Genomic DNA, 20,458 nt, shown 5'->3' with positions numbered 1-20,458 from the left:
GGAGTAGCAATACTTATATCAGACAAAATAGACATCAAAACAAAGACTGTAACAAGAGAAAAAGAAGAGCATTACATAATGATAAAAGGTATCAATCCAACAAGAAGATATAACATGTATAAATACATATACACCCAAAATAGGAGCACCTAAATACATAAAGCAAATATTAACAAACACAAAGGGAGAAACTGACATTAACACAGTAATAGTAGGGGACTTTAACACCCACTTACATCAATGGACAGATCATCAAAACAAAATCAATAAGGAAACATTGGCCTTAAATGATACATTAGACCAACTGAACTTAACAGATATATATGGAACATTCCATCCAAAACCAGCAGAATACACATTCTTTTCAAGTGCATATGAAACGTTCTCCAGATATATAGCTTGCTAGGCCACAAATCTAGTCTCAACAAATTTAAGAGGATAGAAATTATATCAAGCATCTTTTCCGACCAAATGGTATGAAATTAGGAATCAATTACAGGAAAAAAAATGGGAAAAACACAAAAACACGTAGAGACTAAACTACATGTTAATTAAAAAAAAAACCAAAAACAATGGGTCAATGAAGAAATCAAAGAGGAAATCAGAAAACACCTTAAGAAAAATAAAAGTACAACTTTGCAAAATCTATAGGACTTAGCAAAAGCAGTTCTGAGAGAGAAGTTTAGCAATACAGGCCTATCCCAGGAAATGAGAAAAATCTCAAACAGTCTAACCTTATACCTAAAGGAACTAGAAAAAGAATAACAAACAAAAAAATTAGTAGATGGAGGAAATAATAAAGATCAGAGTGGAAGTAAATGAACTAGAGACAAAAAAAGATAGAAAAGATCAAGGAAACTAAGAGATGGTTGTTTGAAAAGATAAACAAAATTGATAAACCTTTAGCCAAACTGATCAAGAAAAAAGAGAGAGGGCCCAAATAAATAAAATTATAAATTAAAAAGGAGAAATTCCAACTGACACCACAGAAATACAAAGGATCATAAGATACTACTACAAACAATTATACACCGACAAATTGGACAACCTAGAACAAATGGATAAACTGAATCAGGAAGAAATAGAAGCAGACTGCTACTAGCAGTGAAACTGAATCATTAATCAAAAAACTCCCAATAAACTAAAGAATTCACAGGGGAATTCTTCTTTTTTTTTTTTTTTTTGCGGTACGCAGGCCTCTCACTGTTGTGGCCTCTCCCGTTGCAGCTCTGGACGTGCAGGCTCAGTGGCCATGGCTCAAGGGCCCAGCCGCTCTGCGGCATGTGGGATCTTCCCAAACCGGGGCATGAACCTGTCTCCCCTGCATCAGCAGGCGGACTCTGAACCACTGTGCCACCAGGGAAGCCCCGTGAATTCTTTTTTTAATAAAAATAATGCTATGAACGTTTGTATACAAGTATTTTTTTAAGGTTTTTTTTAAATTAATTTATTTATTTTTGGCTGCATTGGGCCTTCATTTCTGCGCACAGGCTTTCTCTGGTTGCAGAGAGTGGGGACTACTGTTCGTTGCAGTGTGCGGGCTTCTCATTGCAGTGGCTTCTCTTGTTGTGGAACATGGGCTCTAGGTGCACAGGCTTCAGTAGTTGCAGCACATGGGCTCGGTAGTTGTGGCTCACAGGCTCTAGAGCGCAGGCTCAGAAGTTGTGGTGCATGGACTTAGTTGCTCCATGGCATGTGGGATCTTCCAAGACCAGGGATCAAACCCGTGTCCCTTGCGTTGGCAGGCTGATTCTTATCCACTGTGCCATCAGGTAAGTCCCTTCACAGGTGAATTCTATCAAACATTTGTAGAAGAGTTAATACCTATCCTTTTCAAACTATTCCAAAAAACTGAAGAGAAAGGAACACTTCCAAACTCCTTCTGTGAGGCCACCGTTGCCCAAATGCCAAAACCAAAGAAACTACAAAAAAAAAAAAGAGAGAAAATTACATGCCAATATCCTTGATGAACATTGATGCAAAAATCCTCAACAAAATATTAGCAAATTAAATTCAACAATACATTAAAAGGATCATACATGATCAAGTGGCATTTATCCCAGGGATGGTTCAATGTCCACAAATTAACCAGTGTGATATACCACATTAACAAACCAAGGATGAAAATTCTATCATCTCAATAGATGCACAAAAAGCTTCTGACAAAATTCAACATCCATTTATAATAAAAACTCTCAACAAAGTGGGTATAGAGGTAATATACCTCAACATAATAAAGGCCATATATGACAAAATCACAGCTAATATCATAGTCAACAGTGAAAAGTTGAAAGCATTTCCTCTAAGATCAGGAATATGACAAGGATGCCCACTCTTGTCACTTATTCAACTAGTAGTGGAAGTTCTAGCCACAGCAATCAGAAAATAAAATAAATAAATAAAGAGACTCTAAATTGGAAAGAGAAAAGTAAGATTGTCACTGTTTGCAGGTGAAATTATATTACTATATATAGAAAACCCGAAAGAGGCCACCAAAAAACTATTAGAACTAATAAATGAATTCAGTAAATTTGCAGGATACAAAATTAATATACAGAAATCCATTGTGTTTCTGTACACTAACAATCTATCAGAAAGAGAAATTAAGAAAACAATACCATTTACAATTCCATCAAAAATAATAAAATACCTAGGAATAAATTTAACCAAGGAGGTGAGAGACCTGTATTCTAAAAACTGTAAGACATTGATGAAAGAAATTGAAGTTGAAACAAATAAATGGAAATATGTACCAAGCTCGTGGACTGAAAGAATTAATGTTGTTAAAATGGCCATACAACCCAGGGTAATCTACAGATTCAATGAAATCCTTAATAAAATATCAATGGCATTTTTCACAGAGCTAGAACAAATGATCCTAAAATTTGTATGGAACCACAACAGACCCAAATAACCAAAGCAATCTTGAGAAAGAAGAACAGAGCGGGAGGTATCACACTCCCTGATTTCAAACTATACTACAAAGCTATAGTAATCAAAGCAGTATCATGCTGGCACAAAAAGAGCCACATAAATCAATGGCAAAGAAAGAGAGCCCAGAAATAAACCCATGCTTATATGGTCAATTAATCTGTGACAAAGGAGGAAAGAATATACAATGGGGAAAAGATAATCTCTTCAATAAATGCTGTTGGGAAAACTGAACAACTTCATGCAAAAGAATCAAACTGGACACTTTCTTACACTGTATACAAAAATAAACTTGAAATGGATTAAAGACTTAAATGTAAGACCTGAAATTTTAAAACTTCTAGAAGAAAACAGGCAGTATGCTCTTTGACATTGATCTTAGCAATATTTTTTGAATATTTCTCCTCAGGCAAGTGAGACAAAACCAAAAATAAACAAATGGGACTAAATCAAACTAAAAAGCTTTGCATAGCAAAGGAAACCATCAACAAAATGAGAAAACAACGTACTGATTGGGATAAAATATTTGCAAACAATATATCTGATAAAAGCTTAATATCCAATATATATAAAGAACTCAAATGACTCAACGTTACAAAAACAAAAAAAAAAAACAAAACCTAACAATCCAATTAAAAAGTGGGCAGGGAACCTGAATAGACATTTTTCCAAAGAAGATATACAGATGGCCAAGAGACATATGAAAAGATGCTCAACATCACTAATCACCAGGGAAATGCAAATCAAAACCACAATGAGATATCATTCACACCTCTTCAAAGGGCTATCATCAAAAAGATAGCAAATAACAAGTGTTGCTGAGGGTGTGGAGAAGAAAGAATCCTCTAGCACTGTTGGTGGGAATGTAAATTGGTGCAGCCACTATGGAGAGCAGTGTGGAGATTTCTCAAAAAATTAAAAATAGAACTACCAAATGATCCAGCAATTCCACTTCTAGATGTTTACCCAAGGAAAACTTATACCCTAATTCAAAAAGATAAAAGCACCCCTATTTTCAGTTAGCATTATTAACAATAGTCAAGATATTGAAGCAACCTAAGTGCCTACTGATAGATGAATGAATAAAGAAGATGTAGTATATATACACAATGGAATATTTACAGCCATAAAAAAGAATGAAATCTTGCCATTTGCAGCAATATGGATGGAACTAGAGGGTATTATGCTAAGTGACATAAGTCAGACAAAGACAAATATTATATTACTTATGTGTGGAATCTAAAAACCAAAACAAATGAACAAACAAAATAAAAACAGACTCATAGATGCAGAGAACAAACTGGTGATTGCCAGAGGCAAAGGGAGTTTGGGGGTTGTGCGAAATAAGTGAAGGGGATTAAGAAGTACAAACTTCCAGTTATAAAATAAGTCACAAGGATGTACTATACAGCATAAGGAATATGGCCAGTAATATTGAAATAACATTGTATGGGAATAGATGGTTACTTTTTGAGTTGATCATTTCATAATGTATTTAAATATCAAATAACTATGCTGTACACCTGAAACTAACATAATATTGTATGTCAACTATACTTCAATTTAAAAAAGATGAAAAAGGGGAAAAAAAGAAAATAAATTTACTGCAAATGTATTAAGTTATTCCAATAGTTCCTAGGACTCTTATAATAAGGGAAAAAAATACAAACAGGAAGGAAATGTGCCAAGATTTCTCCTAAGCATTGTTTAAAACAGTGAAAAGTTGGAAACAACACATTATTTTTTAAAATGCAAATGTTTAAGGAAATGTGATACACCCATTAATGGAATATTTAGGAGACACTGATGTTCATAAAGAATGGGAAAAATTTTATGGTAAATTAAAATGCAGGATACTGTGTTTATAGTACCACTATATTAAATATGTAACACTAAAGTTATCTATATTTACATATTATATATATTTATAAAAGTAGTGGATGAGATTAAATGAAATGTTTGTGCTTGGGTGGTGAAAGTCTGGACAGTTTTATTTTTTCTATTTTTATTTTCTAAACTCTATAAATTTGATTTTCAAATATGGGAAACTAGTGATATATGCTGCATTTTTATGTTCTTTTTAAAAGATTTATTTAACTGGTTCTTGAATTCATTTGAAGATGTGTTGACAGCTGTATCTTCTGTTACAATTGCTGAGGTTGCACGTGACAATAAGGAAGTTCAGGATGCTATGGCTATGGAAGGAGCCATTCCTCCTCTGGTGGCTCTTTTTGTGGGAAAACAACTTGGTGTTCAAGTGAAGGGTGCAATGGCTGTGGAAGCACTGGCAAGTTACAACCCTGCTATACAGAGAGCATTTCTGGAAAAATCACTAAGTAAATATCTTTTAAAACTCCTCAAGGTAGGAATTTTATGATTCTTTTTCATTTTTCTTAGATAAAGCATTCAATATTGAATTTAGTTAAGTGAAAAGAAAACTAAAACCAATTCTAGAATAAACATTTTATCAAACATAGATTCCTACGGTATTCAATAAATCCTCATTGACTGAATAGAATACTTTTTTAAATAGGCATTTCAAATAGATGTTAAGGAACAAGGAGCTGTAACACTTTGGGCCTTGGCAGGACAAACACTAAAACAACGAAAGTATATGGCAGAACAGATTGGATACAACTTTATAATAAATATGCTTTTATCACCATCAGCTAAAATGCAGTATGTTGGTAAGTTATTTTCTATGCATAAATCTGTACAATATAGAACCAGACATTGGAGTATCACACATGTTTCTTGCTTATTGTTGCCAGGAGGTGAAGCAGTCATAGCGCTAAGTAAGGACAGCAGGATACACCAAAATCAAATATGTGAAGGGAATGGAATTGCACCACTGGTTCGCTTACTAAAGATTAGTAAAATAGCTGAAGGAACACTTCTGAGTGTCATCAAAGCAGTGGGATCCATCTGTATCGGTTTGTACGTTTATTCTCAGTTTTAAAAATATCAGTAAATACTTCTCTTCCTCTCTATCCCTACTGTTGCAGCCCTTAACGATATTTAATCTGTTATTATAATGTTTTTATTTCTCCAAGACCTTAATGAGTAAAAGTGGTGTAGTTAAGCATATTGTATCAGTCTTGCTCTTGAGTTCTGGTTAGAATGAGAAATGAGGACCATGAGCCTTGGCTATTTTGACTTAAAGGGATCTCCTTTTTTAAGTTAAGAGAAAAATATTTCTTATTTTGAATCTCAGGAACTATATGTTTTTGAAGATATAGAAGTGTTTCTAGTGCTGTGGCACATTTTTCGATTCCAGTCTCTTTCTGTAGTGATTCTTTGTTTACATAGTGGCCACTAGGTCTAGTTGTTCCTTTCTTTGCAGAGGAATTAACCTTTTGGGATATCTGAAAAATGTTGTGGAATTGTTGGTGATTGACTTACCAAAAATAAAAAATCAGGTTCTTTGCTGACCTGCATGAATGTATGGGGACTGATTGAGACTGCTTCCTGTAGGCAAGAGAAAAAAAAAACCTAAAACTTTATTTCTAGTCCATTGTATTTCCAGAAAAAATAAATTAAAAATTCTAGCTGAAGAACATAGGACTTGGTTTCAAAAATTTTTTTTTCCTTTTTTCTTAGAAAAGCTACTTTACTGAAATTCACTAACTGCTTGCAGGCAATCAAGTCAGGCAAGATAATTTTGTTGTTGTTGTTGTTGTTTTAGCCAGAGTCTATGGTATAAATTATTTCTAAAATTCTAGTAAATGATAATACAAAGATAACTGATATACACGTGTGTGTTTTCAATTTCTTCTCATTAGTTTACTTCAAAGCTGTCCACATTTGCCATAGACAAGTTCTTGCCATAGACAAGAACTACAGAAAAAAACTCTTGCTTTCAAACTCACCAGCTTAGACTCTTTACACACACATACCCCTTCCTTTTTCTTCTTCATCATGTTTATGTTTTCTTCTATACCCTTGAACATATAGAACATATTTAAAATAGCTGTTTTAACATCCCTGTAACTAGTTCCAGCCTATCTGTTATTTCTGGGTCTCTTGCTATTGGCTGATTTTTTTCTTGATTATGAATCATATTTTCCTGCTTCTTTGCACACCTAGCGCTTTTAAAATGTGAGTGTTTTTTAAAAGTGCTATTGAAATACAGTTTACATATAAGAAGATATTTAAATAAAATAAACAATAGAATAAAATATTAAATACATTATTTAGAGTGTACAGTTTGATGAGTTTTGACATATGTATTCAGCACTGACACCATCAGCACAATCAAGTAAGTGAATATAATCATCACCTCCAAATGTTTCATTGTCCCTTCCTAATTCCTCCCTCTTTGCACCCCATCCCCAGATAACCACTGATCTGGGTTTTTTTTCTTATGATCTGAGAATGGCTTTATTGTATTTTACATATTAAAACATAAGCTTCTGATTTTTTTCTTTAAAAAATAATGTGCTGATTTGAATTTATGACATGGATCCTAACAGCACAAAATTACTTTTAAAATTTGATATTAAATGATCTTACCACTGATTTTTCTATAACTATAGATTAGTTTGCATTTTCTAGAATTTTATGTAAATGGAATTATACATGTGTACTTTTTTCTTGCTTCTTTCACTCAGCATGATTATTTTGACATTCATCCATATTATTGTATCAAATATCAATAAAATACTTCTCTTTCAATGCTGAGTAGTATTCCATTGTATGGTGTGATGGTTAGTTTTATGCCTTATGATATACATACATACATACATATACATCCCGTTGGTTCTTTCTTTGGAAAACCCTAATGCTTATGGATATATTATGATTTGTTTACCCATGCACCCATTGAAGGACATTTGGATTGTTTCCTGTTTCTTGCTATATTGTAAATAAAACTGTTACGAACATTTGTGTTCAAGTTTTGGTATAGACACATTTTCATTTCTCGTGGGTAAATATCTAGAAGTAGGATTGCTGGGTCATATGGTAGGTGTATGTTTTACTTTTAAAGAAACTGCCAGATTGATTTTCAAAGTAGTGTTACCACTTTGCACTTCTACTAGCTGTGTGTGAGTTCCAGTAGCTTCACATCCTCATCAACATTTAGTATGGTAATTTTATTATTGTAGTGGATATGTAGTAAATCTTATTGTGGTTTTAATTAACATTTTCCTAATGACTAATGATGTAGAGCATCGTTTCATGTGTTTATTTGTCATTTGTATATCTTCATTTTTTTTCAATGTTTCTAACAGAACTTCTAATTTTATTTTATTTTTTGTATTTTTTTAACATCTCTATTGGAGTATAATTGCTTTACAATGGTGTGTTAGTTTCTGCTTTACAACAGAATGAATCAGTTATATATATACATATGTTCCCATATCTCTTCCCTCTTGCGTCTCCCTCCCTCCCACCCTCCCTATCCCACCCCTCCAGGCGATCACAAAGCACCGAGCTGATCTCCCTGTGCTATGCGGCTGCTTCCCACTAGCTATCTACCTTACGTTTGGTAGTATATATATGTGCATGCCTCTCTCTCGCTTTGTCACAGCTTACCCTTCCCCCTCCCCATATCCTAAAGTCCATTCTCTAGTAGGTCTGTGTCTTTATTCCTGTCTTACCCCTTGGTTTTTCATGACATTTTTTTTTTCTTAAATTCCATATATATGTGTTAGCATACGGTATTTGTCTCCCTCTTTCTGACTTACTTCACTCTGTATGACAGACTCTAGGTCTATCCACCTCATTACAAATAGCTCAATTTCATTTCTTTTTATGGCTGAGTAATATTCCATTGTATATATGTGCCATATCTTCTTTATCCATTCATCCGATGATGGACACTTAGGTTGTTTCCATCTCCGGGCTAATGTAAATAGAGTTGCAATGAACATTTTGGTACATGACTCTTTTTGAATTATGGTTTTCTCAGGGTATATGCCCAGTAGTGGGATTGCTGGGTCATATGGTAGTTCTATTTGTAGTTTTTTAAGGAACCTCCATAGTGTTCTCCACAGTGGCTGTATCAATTTACATTCCCACCAACAGTGCTAGAGGGTTCCTTTTCTCCACACCCTCTCCAGCATTTATTGTTTCTAGATTTTTTGATGATGGCCATTCTGACTGGTATGGGATATCTCATTGTAGTTTTGATTTGCATTTCTCTAATGATTAGTGATGTTGAGCATTCTTTCATGTGTTTGTCGGCAGTCTGTATATCTTCTTTGGAGAAATGTCTATTTAGGTCTTCTGCCCATTTTTGGATTGGGTTGTTTGTTTTTTGTTATTAAGCTGCATGAGCTGCTTATAAATTTTGGAGATTAATCTTTTGTCAGTTGCTTAATTTGCAAATATTTTCTCCCATTCTGAGGGTTGTCTTTTGGTCTTGTTTATGGTTTCCTTTGCTGTGCAAAAGCTTTGAAGTTTCATTAGGTCCCATTTGTTTATTTTTGTTTTTATTTCCATTTCTCCAGGAGGTGGGTCAAAAAGGATCTTGCTGTGATTTATGTCATAGAGTGTCCTGCCTATGTTTTCCTCTAAGAGTTTGATAGTTTCTGGCCTTACATTTAGGTCTTTAATCCATTTTGAGCTTATTTTTGTGTATGGTGTTAGGGAGTGATCTAATCTCATACTTTTACATGTACCTGTCCAGTTTTCCCAGCACCACTTATTGAAGAGGCTGTCCTTTCTGCACTGTACATTCCTGCCTCCTTTATCAAAGATAAGGTGACCATATGTGCGTGGGTTTATCTCTGGGCTTTCTATCCTGTTCCATTGATCTATCTTTCTGTTTTTGTGCCAGTACCATACTGTCTTGATTACTGTAGCTTTGTAGTATAGTCTGAAGTCAGGGAGCATGATTCCTCCAGCTCCGTTTTTCATTCTCAAGATTGCTTTGGCTATTCGGGGTCTTTTGTGTTTCCCTACAAATTGTGAAATTTTTTGTTCTAGTTCTGTGAAAAATGCCTGTGGTAGTTTGATAGGGATTGAATTGAATCTGTAGATTGCTTTGGGTAGTAGAGTCATTTTCACAATGTTGATTCTTCCAATCCAAGAACATGGCATATCTCTCCAGCTATTTGTATCATCTTTAATTTCTTTCATCAGTGTCTTATAGTTTTCTGCATACAGGTCTTTCGTCTCCTGAGGTAGGTTTATTCCTAGATATTTTATTCTTTTTGTTGCAATGGTAAATGGGAGTGTTTTCTTGATTTCACTTTCAGATTTTTCATCATTAGTGTATAGGAATGCCAGAGATTTCTGTGCATTAATTTTGTAGCCTGCTACTTTACCAAATTCATTGATTAGCTCTAGCAGTTTTCTGGTAGCATCTTTAGGATTCTCTATGTATAGTATCATGTCATCTGCAAACAGTGACAGCTTTACTTCTTCCTTTCCGATTTGGATTCCTTTCATTTCCTTTTCTTCTCTGATTGCTGTGGCTAAAACTTCTAAAACTATGTTGAATAAGAGTGGTGAGAGTGGGCAACCTTGTCTTGTTTCTGATCTTAGTGGAAATGCTTTCAGTTTTTCACCATTGAGGATGATGTTGGCTGTGGGTTTGTCTTATATGGCCTTTATTATGTTGAGGAAAGTTCCCTCTATGCCTACTTTCTGGAGGGTTTTTATCATAAATGGTGTTGAATTTTGTTGAAAGCTTTCTCTGCATCTATTGCGATATTCATATGGTTTTTCTCCTTCAGTTTGTTAATATGGTGTATCACGTTGATTGATTTGCATATATTGAAGAATCCTTGCATTCCTGGAACAAACCCCACTTGATCATGGTGTATGATCCGCTTAATGTGCTGTTGGATTCTGTTTGCTAGTATTTTGTTGAGGATTTTTGCATCTATGTTCATCAGTGATATTGGCCTGTAGTTTTCTTTCTTTGTGACATCCTTGTCTGGTTTTGGTGTCAGGGTGATGGTGGCCTTGTAGAATGAGTTTGGGAGTGTTCCTCCCTCTGCTATATTTTGGAAGAGTTTGAGAAGGATAGGTGTTAGCTCTTCTCTAAATGTTTGATAGAATTCTCCTGTGAAGCTATCTGGTCCTGGGCTTTTGTTTGTTGGAAGATTTTTAATCACAGTTTGAATTTCAGTGCTTGTGATTGGTCTGTTCATATTTTCTATTTCTTCCTGATTCAGTCTTGGCAGGTTGTGCATTTCTAAGAATTTGTCCATTTCTTCCAGGTTGTCCTTTTTATTGGCATGGAGTTGCTTGTAGTAGTCTCTTAGGATGCTTTGTATTTCTGCAGTGTCTGTTGTAACTTCTCCTTTTTCATGTCTATTTTTATTGATTTGAGTCCTCTCCCTCTTTTTCTTGATGAGGCTAGCTAATGGTTTATCAATTTTGTTTATCTTCTCAAAGAACCAGCTTTTAGTTTTATTGATCTTTGCTATCATTTCCTTCATTTCTTTTTCATTTATTTCTGATCTGATTTTTATGATTTCTTTCCTTCTGCTAACTTTGGGTTTTCTTTGTTCTTCTTTCTCTAATTGCTTTAGGTGCAAGGTTAGGTTGTTTATTCGAGATGTTTCCTGTTTCTTAAGGTAGGATTGTATTGCTATAAACTTCCCTCTTAGAACTGCTTTTGCTGCATCCCATAGATTTTGGTTGTCGTGTCTCCATTGTCATTTGTTTCTAGGTATTTTTTAATTTCCTCTTTGATTTCTTCAGTGATCACTTCGTTATTAAGTAGTGCATTGTTTAGCCTCCACGTGTTTGTATTTTTTTACAGATCTTTTCCTGTAATTGATATCTAGTCTCATAGCATTGTGGTCGGAAGAGATACTTGATACAATTTCGATTTTCTTAAATTTACCAAGGCTTGATTTGTGACCCAAGATATGATCTATCCTGGAGAATGTTCCATGAACACTAGAGACAAATGTGTATTCTGTTGTTTTTGGATGGAATGTCCTATAAATATCAATTAAGTCCATCTTGTTTAATGTATCATGTAAAGCTTGTGTTTCCTTATTTATTTTCATTTTGGATGATCTGTCCATTGGTGAAGTGGGGTGTTAAAGTCCCCTATAAATGTGTTACTGTCGATTTCCCCTTTTATGGCTGTTACTATTTGCCTTATGTATTGAGGTGCTCCTATGTTGGGTTCATAAATATTTACAATTGTTTTATCTTCTTCTTGGATCGATCCCTTGATCATTATGTAGTGTCCTTCTTTGTCTCTTCTAATAGTCTTTATTTTAAAGTCTATTTTGTCTGATATGAGAATTGCTACTCCAGCTTTCTTTTGGTTTCCACTTGCATGAAATACCTTTTTCCATTCCTTACTTTCAGTCTGTATGTGTCTCTAGGTCTGAAGTGGGTCTCTTGTAGACAGCAAATATATGGGTCTTGTTTTGGTATCCATTCAGCCAATCTGTGTCTTTTGGTGGGAGCATTTAATCCATTTACATTTAAGGTAATTATCGATATGTATGTTCCTATTCCCATTTTCTTAATTGTTTTGGGTTCGTTATTGTAGGTTTTTTCCTTCTCTTGTGTTTCTTGCCTAGAGAAGTTCCTTTAGCAGTTGCTGTAGAGCTGGTTTGGTAGTGCTGAACTCTCTCAGCTTTTGCTTGTCTGTAAAGGTTTTAATTTCTCCATCAAATCTGAATGAGATCCTTGCTGGGTAGAGTAATCTTGGTTGCAGGTTTTTCTCCTTCATCACTTTCAATATGTCCTGCCACTCCCTTCTGGCTTGCAGAGTTTCTGCTGAAAGATCAGCTATTAACCTTATGGGGATTCCCTTGTGTGTTATTTGTTGTTTTTCCCTTGCTGCTTTTAATATGTTTTCTTTGTATTTAATTTTTGACAGTTTGATTAATATGTGTCTTGGCATATTTCTCCTTGGATTTATCCTGTATGGGACACTCTGTGCTTCCTGGACTTGATTACCTATTTCCTTTCCCATGTTAGGGAAGTTTTCAACTATAATCTCTTCAACTATTTTCTCAGTCCCTTTCTTTTTCTCTTCTTCTTCTGGAACCCCTATAATTCGAATGTTGGTGCGTTTAATGTTGTCCCAGAGGTCTCTGAGACTGTCCTCAGTTCTTTTCATTCTTTTTTCTTTATTCTGCTCTGCAGTAGTTATTTCCACTATTTTATCTTCCAGGTCACTTATCCGTTCTTCTGCCTCAGTTGCTCTGCTATTGATCCCATCTAGAGTATTTTTCATTTCATTTATTGCGTTGTTCATCATTGTTTGTTTCATCTTTAGTTCTTCTAGGTCCTTGTTGAGTGTTTCTTGCATTTTGTCTACTCTATTTCCAAGATTTTGGATCATTTTTACTATCATTATTCTGAATTCTTTTTCTGGTAGATTGCCTATTTCCTCTTCATTTGTTAGGTCTGGTGGGTTTTTATCTTGCTCCTTCATCTGCTGTGTGTTTTTCTGTCTTCTCATTTTGCTTATCTTACTGTGCTTGGGGTCTCCTTTTTGCAGGCTGCAGGTTCGTAGTTCCCGTTGTTTTTGGTGGCTGTCCCCAGTGGCTAAGGTTGGTTCAGTGGGTTGTGTAGGCTTCCTGGTGAAGGGGACTAGTGCCTGTGTTCTGGTGGATGAGGCTGGATCTTGTCTTTCTGGTGGGCAGGTCCATATCTGGTGGTGTGTTTTGAGGTGTCTGTGGACTTATTATGATTTTAGGCAGCCTCGCTACTAATGGGTTGGGTTGTGTTCCTGTCTTGCTAGTTGTTTGGCATAGGATGTCCAGCACTGTAGCTTGCTGGTCGTTGAGTGAAGCTGGGTGCTGGTGTTGAGATGGAGATCTCCGCCATTTGATATTATGTGGAGCTGGGAGGTCTCTTGTGGACCAGTGTCCTAAAGTTGGCTCTCCCACCTCAGAGGCACAGCACTGACTCCTGGCTGCAGCACCAAGAGCCTTTCATCCACACGGCTCAGAATAAAAGGGAGAAAAAATAGAAAGAAAGAATTAGTAGAAGTATAAAGAAAGAAAGAAAGAAAGGAGGGAGGGAAGGAGGGAGGGAGGGAGGGAGGAAGGAAGGAAGGAAGGAGGGAAGGAAGGAAAAAAGAAGATAAAGTAAAATAAAATAAATTAAGATAAAATATAATAAAGTTATTAAAATAAGAAAATAATTATTAAGAGAAAGAAAAAAAAAAAACAACGGATGGATATCGAGCCCTAGGACAAATTGTGGAAGCAAAGCTATACAGACAAAATCTCACATAGAATCATACACATACACACTCACAAAAAGAGGAAAAGGGGAAAATATCATAAATCTTGGTCTCAAAGTCCACCTCCTCAATTTGTGATGATTTGTTGTCTAAAGGAGGGAAGAAAGGAAAGAAAGAACGAAGATAAAGTAAAATAAAATGAAGTTATTAAAATAAAAAGTAATTATTAAGAAAAAAAACGGACAGATAGAACCCTTGGACAAACGGTGGAAGCAAAGCTATACAGACAAAATCTCACACAGAAGCATACACATAAACACTCACAAAAAGAGGAAAAGGGGAAAAAATAATAAATCTTGCTCTCAAAGTCCACCTCCTTAATTTGGGATGATTCGTTGTCTATTCATGTATTCCACAGATGCAGCGTACATCAAATTGATTGTGGAGCTTTAATCCGCTGTTTCTGAGGCTGCTGGGAGAGATTTCCCTTTCTCTTCTTTGTTCTCACAGCTCCAAGGGGCTCAGCTTTGGATTTGGCCCTGCCTCTGCGTGTAGGTCACCGGAGGGCGTCTGTTCTTCACTCAGACAGGATGGGGTTAAAGGAGCAGCTGATTCGGGGGCTCTGGCTCACTCAGGCTGGGGGGGGAGGGGCACGGAGTGCGGGGCGGGCCTGCAGCGGCAAAGGCCAGCATTGCACCAGCCTGAGGCGCACCGTGCGTTCCCCCCGGGGGAGTTGTCCCTGGATCCCGGGACCCTGGCAGTGGCGGGCTGCACAGGCTCTCCGGAAAGGGGGTGTGGATAGTGACCTGTGCTCACACATAGGCTTCTAGGTGGCGGCAGCAGCAGCCTTAGCGTCTCCCGCCCGTCTCTGGGGTCTGCGCTTTTAGCCGCGGCTTGCGCCCATCTCTGGAGCTCCTTTAAGCAGCGCTCTTAATCCCCTCTCCTCGCGCACCAGGAAACAAAGAGTGAAGAAAAAGTCTCTTGCCTCTTCGGCAGGTCCAGACTTTTCCCCGGACTCCCTCCCGGTTAGCCGTGGCGCTGTGTTCATGCCGTCAACCCCAGTACTCTCCGTGCGCTCCGACCGAAGCCCGAGCCTGAGCTTGCAGCCCCGCCCGGCCCAGCGGGTGAGCAGACAAGCCTCTCGGGCTGGTGAGTGCCGGTCGGCCCTGACTCTCTGTGCGGTAATCTCTCTGCTTTGCCCCCTGCACTCCTGTTGCTGTGCTCTCCTCCGCGGCTCCGAAGCTTTCCCCCTCTGCCACTCGCAGTCTCTGCCCGCGAAGGGGCTTCCTAGTGTGTGGAAACCTTTTCTCCTTCACAGCTCCCTCCCACTGGTGCAAGCCCCGTCCCTATCTTTTTGTCTCTGTTTATTCTTTTTTCTTTTGCCCTACCCAGGTACGTGGGGGGTTTCTTGCCTTTTGGGAGGTCTGAGGTCTTCTGCCAGCATTCAGTAGGTGTTCTGTAGGAGCTGTTCCACGTGTAGATGTATTTCTGGTGTATCTGTGGGGAGGAAGGTGATCTCCGCGTCTTACTCTTCCGCCATCTTCCCGGAAGCCCTGTATATCTTCTTTGCTAAAGTATCTGTTCAAATATTTTGCCCATTTTATACATTGTGTTGTCTTGAGTTGTAAGCCTTCTTTATAAATTCTAGATACAGCTCTTTTCTTGTTGTTGTTAGATGTATGTTTTGCATAAATTTTCTTCGAGTCTGTGGTATTTTTCCATTTTTGTAAGAGTCTTTTGAAGAGGTGAAGTTTTAAATTTTGATGAAGTCCAATTCATTGATTTAAAAATTATTCAGTTTGTAGGTTTTGTGTCCTCTTTAAGAACTCTCTGCTAAACCCAAGATCATAAAGTTTTTCTGTTTTCCTCTATATTTTGATGCATGATACATTTTGAGTTGGCTGAGATTCATTTTCTCACATATGGCTGCCCAACTGCTTCAGCATCATTTATTGAAAAGATTATCTTTTCCTCCATTGAATTAGCTAGGCACTTTTGTCAAAAATCAATTGACTAGATATTTGTGGGTCTATTTCTTGACTTTTTATTCAGTTCTATTTAACTATTTGTCCATCTTTATGTTATACTCACTGTCTTAATTACTGTAGGCTTACTGTAAATCTTGAAAGCAGATAGCATTAAGTCCTTCGACCTTGCTGTTTTTCAAAGCTGTTTTGGCTGTTTCAGTTCCCTTGTATTGCCATATAATTTAAAAGATTAACCTGCCAATTTCTAAAAAAGATCCTTCTGTTATTTTGATGGGAATTGCATGGAATCTATAAGTAAAGTTGGGGAGAACATGCATCCCATTAATACCACGTTTTGTAATCCATAAACACGGTATATTTCTCCATTAATTGGGCCTTCTTTAATATCTCCCAGCAATGTTTTATAGTTGCCAATGTACAACTCTTGCACATTTTTTGCCAGTTTTACCTTAGGTATTTCATATTTTAAAATCATGCATAAGAAATTTTGATTGACTGCGGGGCATTGTGAGTTTTAACTTGATATATGCTGGATCTTATTGTTTTCCTTTACTTTCCTTTCCTTTCCTTTAGGCTTTATTCTGGCATGTAGTTATTTTACTTGGGATCAGAACCTTTTGCACCTAGCTTTTAACCTTTCCTAGGACAAGTCTAGAGCAGCCTTTACGTTGGAACTAACTTAACTCTGAGCTTTTGGGATGATTCCTTTCAGAGGACTCCATCTCTTTGTATAGTCCCATGTATTATGAGGTATCTACACTCCGGCCAGTAGGAACACAAACCATCCCTAGACAAGTGTGAGCTCTGAGAATTGTTCAGCCTACTGCTTGTAGTGATTCTTTTCCCAACTTAATTTTTGAGTTCCATTCCATTATTAACAAGTGAAGATTCAGTCAGAGCTTTGAGGGTGTTCATCTTATAACACCACCATCATCATTGTAATCATCATTATTAAAAATAGTAATTCTTTTGAAACCAACCTCCAGCATCTTCACCCCTTGAAATCTCCCTACCTACTCCTTTTCCACCTACTCTGAAGTGAGCAATACTTCTTCTGTGCTTCAAGTGTAGTTTTCTAACCTCTGTCAAAGCACTTATTGCATGGTATTGAAATCATATATTTAAATAGTTGCTCACCCTATAAAATATAAACTCCTTGAGGGTAGAGATTCTAAGTCCTTCTTTTAGCCCTACCTCCTACCTCAGTGCCTGGTGTACCAGGCATTCAATACCTGTCGGTTGAATGAAGATTATTCATGTAATTAGTGTTTGTGTACATCCCCTGGTGGCCAGTGTGGGGGGAGTAGGGGACAAGGAAACCAAAGTATTCTTTGCTCCTTCTATAATATTTCCCTTAGTCCCTTCAAACTTCCCCAGGTCATAATAAGTAGGTGGTTTCTCTTTATTGTTCATAAAGGAGCCCAATCTTGTATTTATATTTAAGTATGTAAACCCACTGCATATGTGTTGTGACATTTATTGGCAAAAGAACAAAATTTAAATTGTTTGTGCATGTCCACTAGAAAGAGATGATCTGAGTTTCTTCATTGAGATTAGACCTGCAATTTAAAGTAGTATGTGTAAAAGGAAGAGTAAGATTATCTTTTTAGTATGTGTATTTAAGGAATCCAGAAATTTAACCAGGTGATTACTCGAGTTATTTTTATAAAAAAAACTTTTTATGGGCTTCCCTGGTGGTGCAGTGGTTGAGAGTCTGCCTGCCGATGCAGGGGACATGGGTTCGTGCCCCGGTCTGGGAGGATCCCACATGCCGCGGAGTGGCTGGGCCCATGAGCCATGGCCGCTGAGCCTGTGTGTCCAGGGCCTGTGCTCTGCAACGGGAGAGGCCACAGCAGTGAGAGGCCCGCGTACTGCAAAAAACAAAACAAAACAAAACAAAAAACTTTTTATGGAAAACAGTAGCAACTATAAGCTAAAGTACCTTGTACATAATAATTTTTTAATAAATGATAGCTATTACATTATTATTCCCTGATAGTCCAGCACTTCTAATTTCTTTGTTCTGTGACTATTAGAAAACCATCTACACTTCTAACAGTAAATTTTCCATGTTTATCCACTTTGCCTTTTAAAAAATTAATTAAGGAAAAATAGTGTCAATATAGCATTTCTTTTTGTAATTTACCAACCATATTACGCTAGGACACATTATCAACCAAATATGTGGAGCTATGTTTGACTTTACCATTTTCAAGATGGAAAAAATATTATCTCATGGAGTTGTGGATTCTTACAGGTGTCGCCCATACAAGCAATCCCATTAGTCAACAGTTTCTTGTAGAAGAAAAGGCCTTTCCAGTACTTATCCAACTACTGAGAAATCACCCTTCTCCTAACATTAAGGTATATATAAGATTTTTTTGTGTGATATAGTAAAAATTAACATAAATGACTTTTTAAGAATAATTTGTATCTTTAGGCAAGCTCACAAGTATAATAAAAATATTTAACCTTTTAAACAAAATCTTAGAAGTTTAAACAAAAAAGTTGCTACAAAGATAGTAGCAAAGATACCACTAAATTTTATTAAAATATGGTTTCTTCAAATATAATAAGAAAGTCTCATGCCTTTACTCATCAAAGAAGTTTTATTCCTCAGATATTTGATTATCCATAGAATTTCTTCCCTACTTCCTCAGATAATGGTTGCTAAAACTGGGTGGGGATAATGAGGATGTGTGATTTATGTAGCAAAATTTCTCAAATATAAGTGAATCCTGTCAGTACCACACCATCAATACAGCCCTGCCGTCTACAAAGCAGTCTGTGTTGTCTGGCAGCAATAGCTATCTCAAGGGTGGACACTGCTAGGTATTAGTATGAGTTGTTGAGGAGTCGTTCACTCTTCCATTTACTTCTAGTAAAATGCCTTTAATAAAACGACATTCACATCTATTCAAATCCTTTACCAAGGTTTTAGAAATTCAGGACGTCTATACTTGGCCAGACAGAAGTTATAAGGACAAGAAATATATTTTCTCTTCAAAATTTGGTATGTGTTTTGCTGGAAATGAGAAAATAAAAATAATATAGGAGTAAAATATATAAGTAAACATAGCGTTGTTTCTTTTAAGGAATGTGTTTATTATCAGAAAAGATGTCATAAGTTATCTGGCTTTTCTTGCTGTGAAAGAGATTATTTCATTACAGGAGTTGATTGGGGAAACAAAAAGAAGAGGCATATGCTAGCAATTTTTTGGCTTGAATTATACATAAAAACTGCAACGACTTTTAAAGTACAAATAAATTTCACAAGATGAAGGAAAATGCTACACAAAAATACATTTTTATTTTAAAATGTGCATTTTCATGGCCAGTTTACTTCAACTGCATCTATCTGTATTTCAGTATACATTTTCACTGAGTTCTTAAACTTGTTAAAACAAAACATAAATACATTTTAATACTTTTCCTCAAGTAAGATTCTATAGTAATTTTGCAATAATAATCATGCTTTTCAAATTCACACTTTTCATAGAAATGCATGGTGTAGTGCTTTAAAAATTTGTCTACTGAGCCCAATAATAAACAAGGTTCATTAGCAACCTCCTTAAATGACTCCAGAGCTAGAAGAGGAAAACTTCCTCAGGTCTACCTGCCAGTGTTTTGCTTCAATTAATTCAATGGTCAGTAGCTAACAAGCAGTTCAGAACAGCTTTATAATTCATGCTAGGAAATTAAAAAAACCTTTTTTTAGATGTAGAAGGAATGCAACTATGCACTTAAGAGAAACTTCTTCACAAGTCCTGCAGGCCCTTGTTGCCTCCCGCTATGCCCTCAAATGAAGCTTTGTGATTGTGCAGCACACAGAAGGATATTTTCTCAGCTGTTAAAAATTATAAGGGACATTTCTCCAGAAGTTGTAAATGCCACTCTCTAAATACTAGTCAGAGAGATGGAATTAATGGATTTTATGGTATCTTTGAATTGGTATATCCTATATAAATATTTGTATAATGAAATATGTCATTTGATAAACCATGAGTGAAAAATAATTTTTGAAAATCACATTTTTAGGTTGAAGTGGCATTTTCCTTGGCATGCATTGTCCTAAGGAATGATCAGTTACAGAATGAATTACAAGAAAATGAAGGATTTAATTATGCTGATGTCCTTTATCTTCTTCACTCACAAGATAAGGTAATAACTATACAAAATATTAGAGCTCATTTAGAAGAAAATGATTTTTAGACTACATCCTCAAAATTTCATCAAGTTTTTTTCATGGCAATATTCAAATGTATTATTTAAGAAATGTAAAATCTCTTTGGTGGGTTGTTAGTTTGTAATGATGGAATAATATTGTTCCATATTTTTCATAGTTGTCATATTTCATCTTGAAATAAAACAATTTTTTTTAATGTGCAGAGTCTCATTTTTTTTAATATCTTTATTGGAG

General features: G+C 36.2%; 1 protein-coding gene across 1 annotated transcript in view; it reads left to right on the top strand.

The window, feature by feature from the left end:
* ANKAR (ankyrin and armadillo repeat containing) overlaps window positions 1-20,458 on the top strand; it is a gene marked incomplete at its 5' end in the record, with an annotated part of 90,246 nt that overhangs the window by 50,267 nt on the left and 19,521 nt on the right. Inside the window, 5 exons of the mRNA XM_082658448.1 lie at window positions 5,052-5,293; window positions 5,465-5,618; window positions 5,703-5,864; window positions 18,296-18,402; window positions 20,077-20,199. Of these exons, the coding sequence (XP_082514574.1) occupies window positions 5,052-5,293; window positions 5,465-5,618; window positions 5,703-5,864; window positions 18,296-18,402; window positions 20,077-20,199 (788 nt within the window). The remainder of the gene's footprint in view (window positions 1-5,051; window positions 5,294-5,464; window positions 5,619-5,702; window positions 5,865-18,295; window positions 18,403-20,076; window positions 20,200-20,458) is intronic.

This window comes from Grampus griseus (genome assembly GCF_964374135.1).
Source record: "Grampus griseus genome assembly, chromosome: 7".
Classification (NCBI taxonomy): Eukaryota; Metazoa; Chordata; class Mammalia; order Artiodactyla; family Delphinidae; genus Grampus; species Grampus griseus.
Note: the sequence above shows the minus strand (reverse complement) of the source record. Positions and strands in the feature narration are given on the sequence as shown.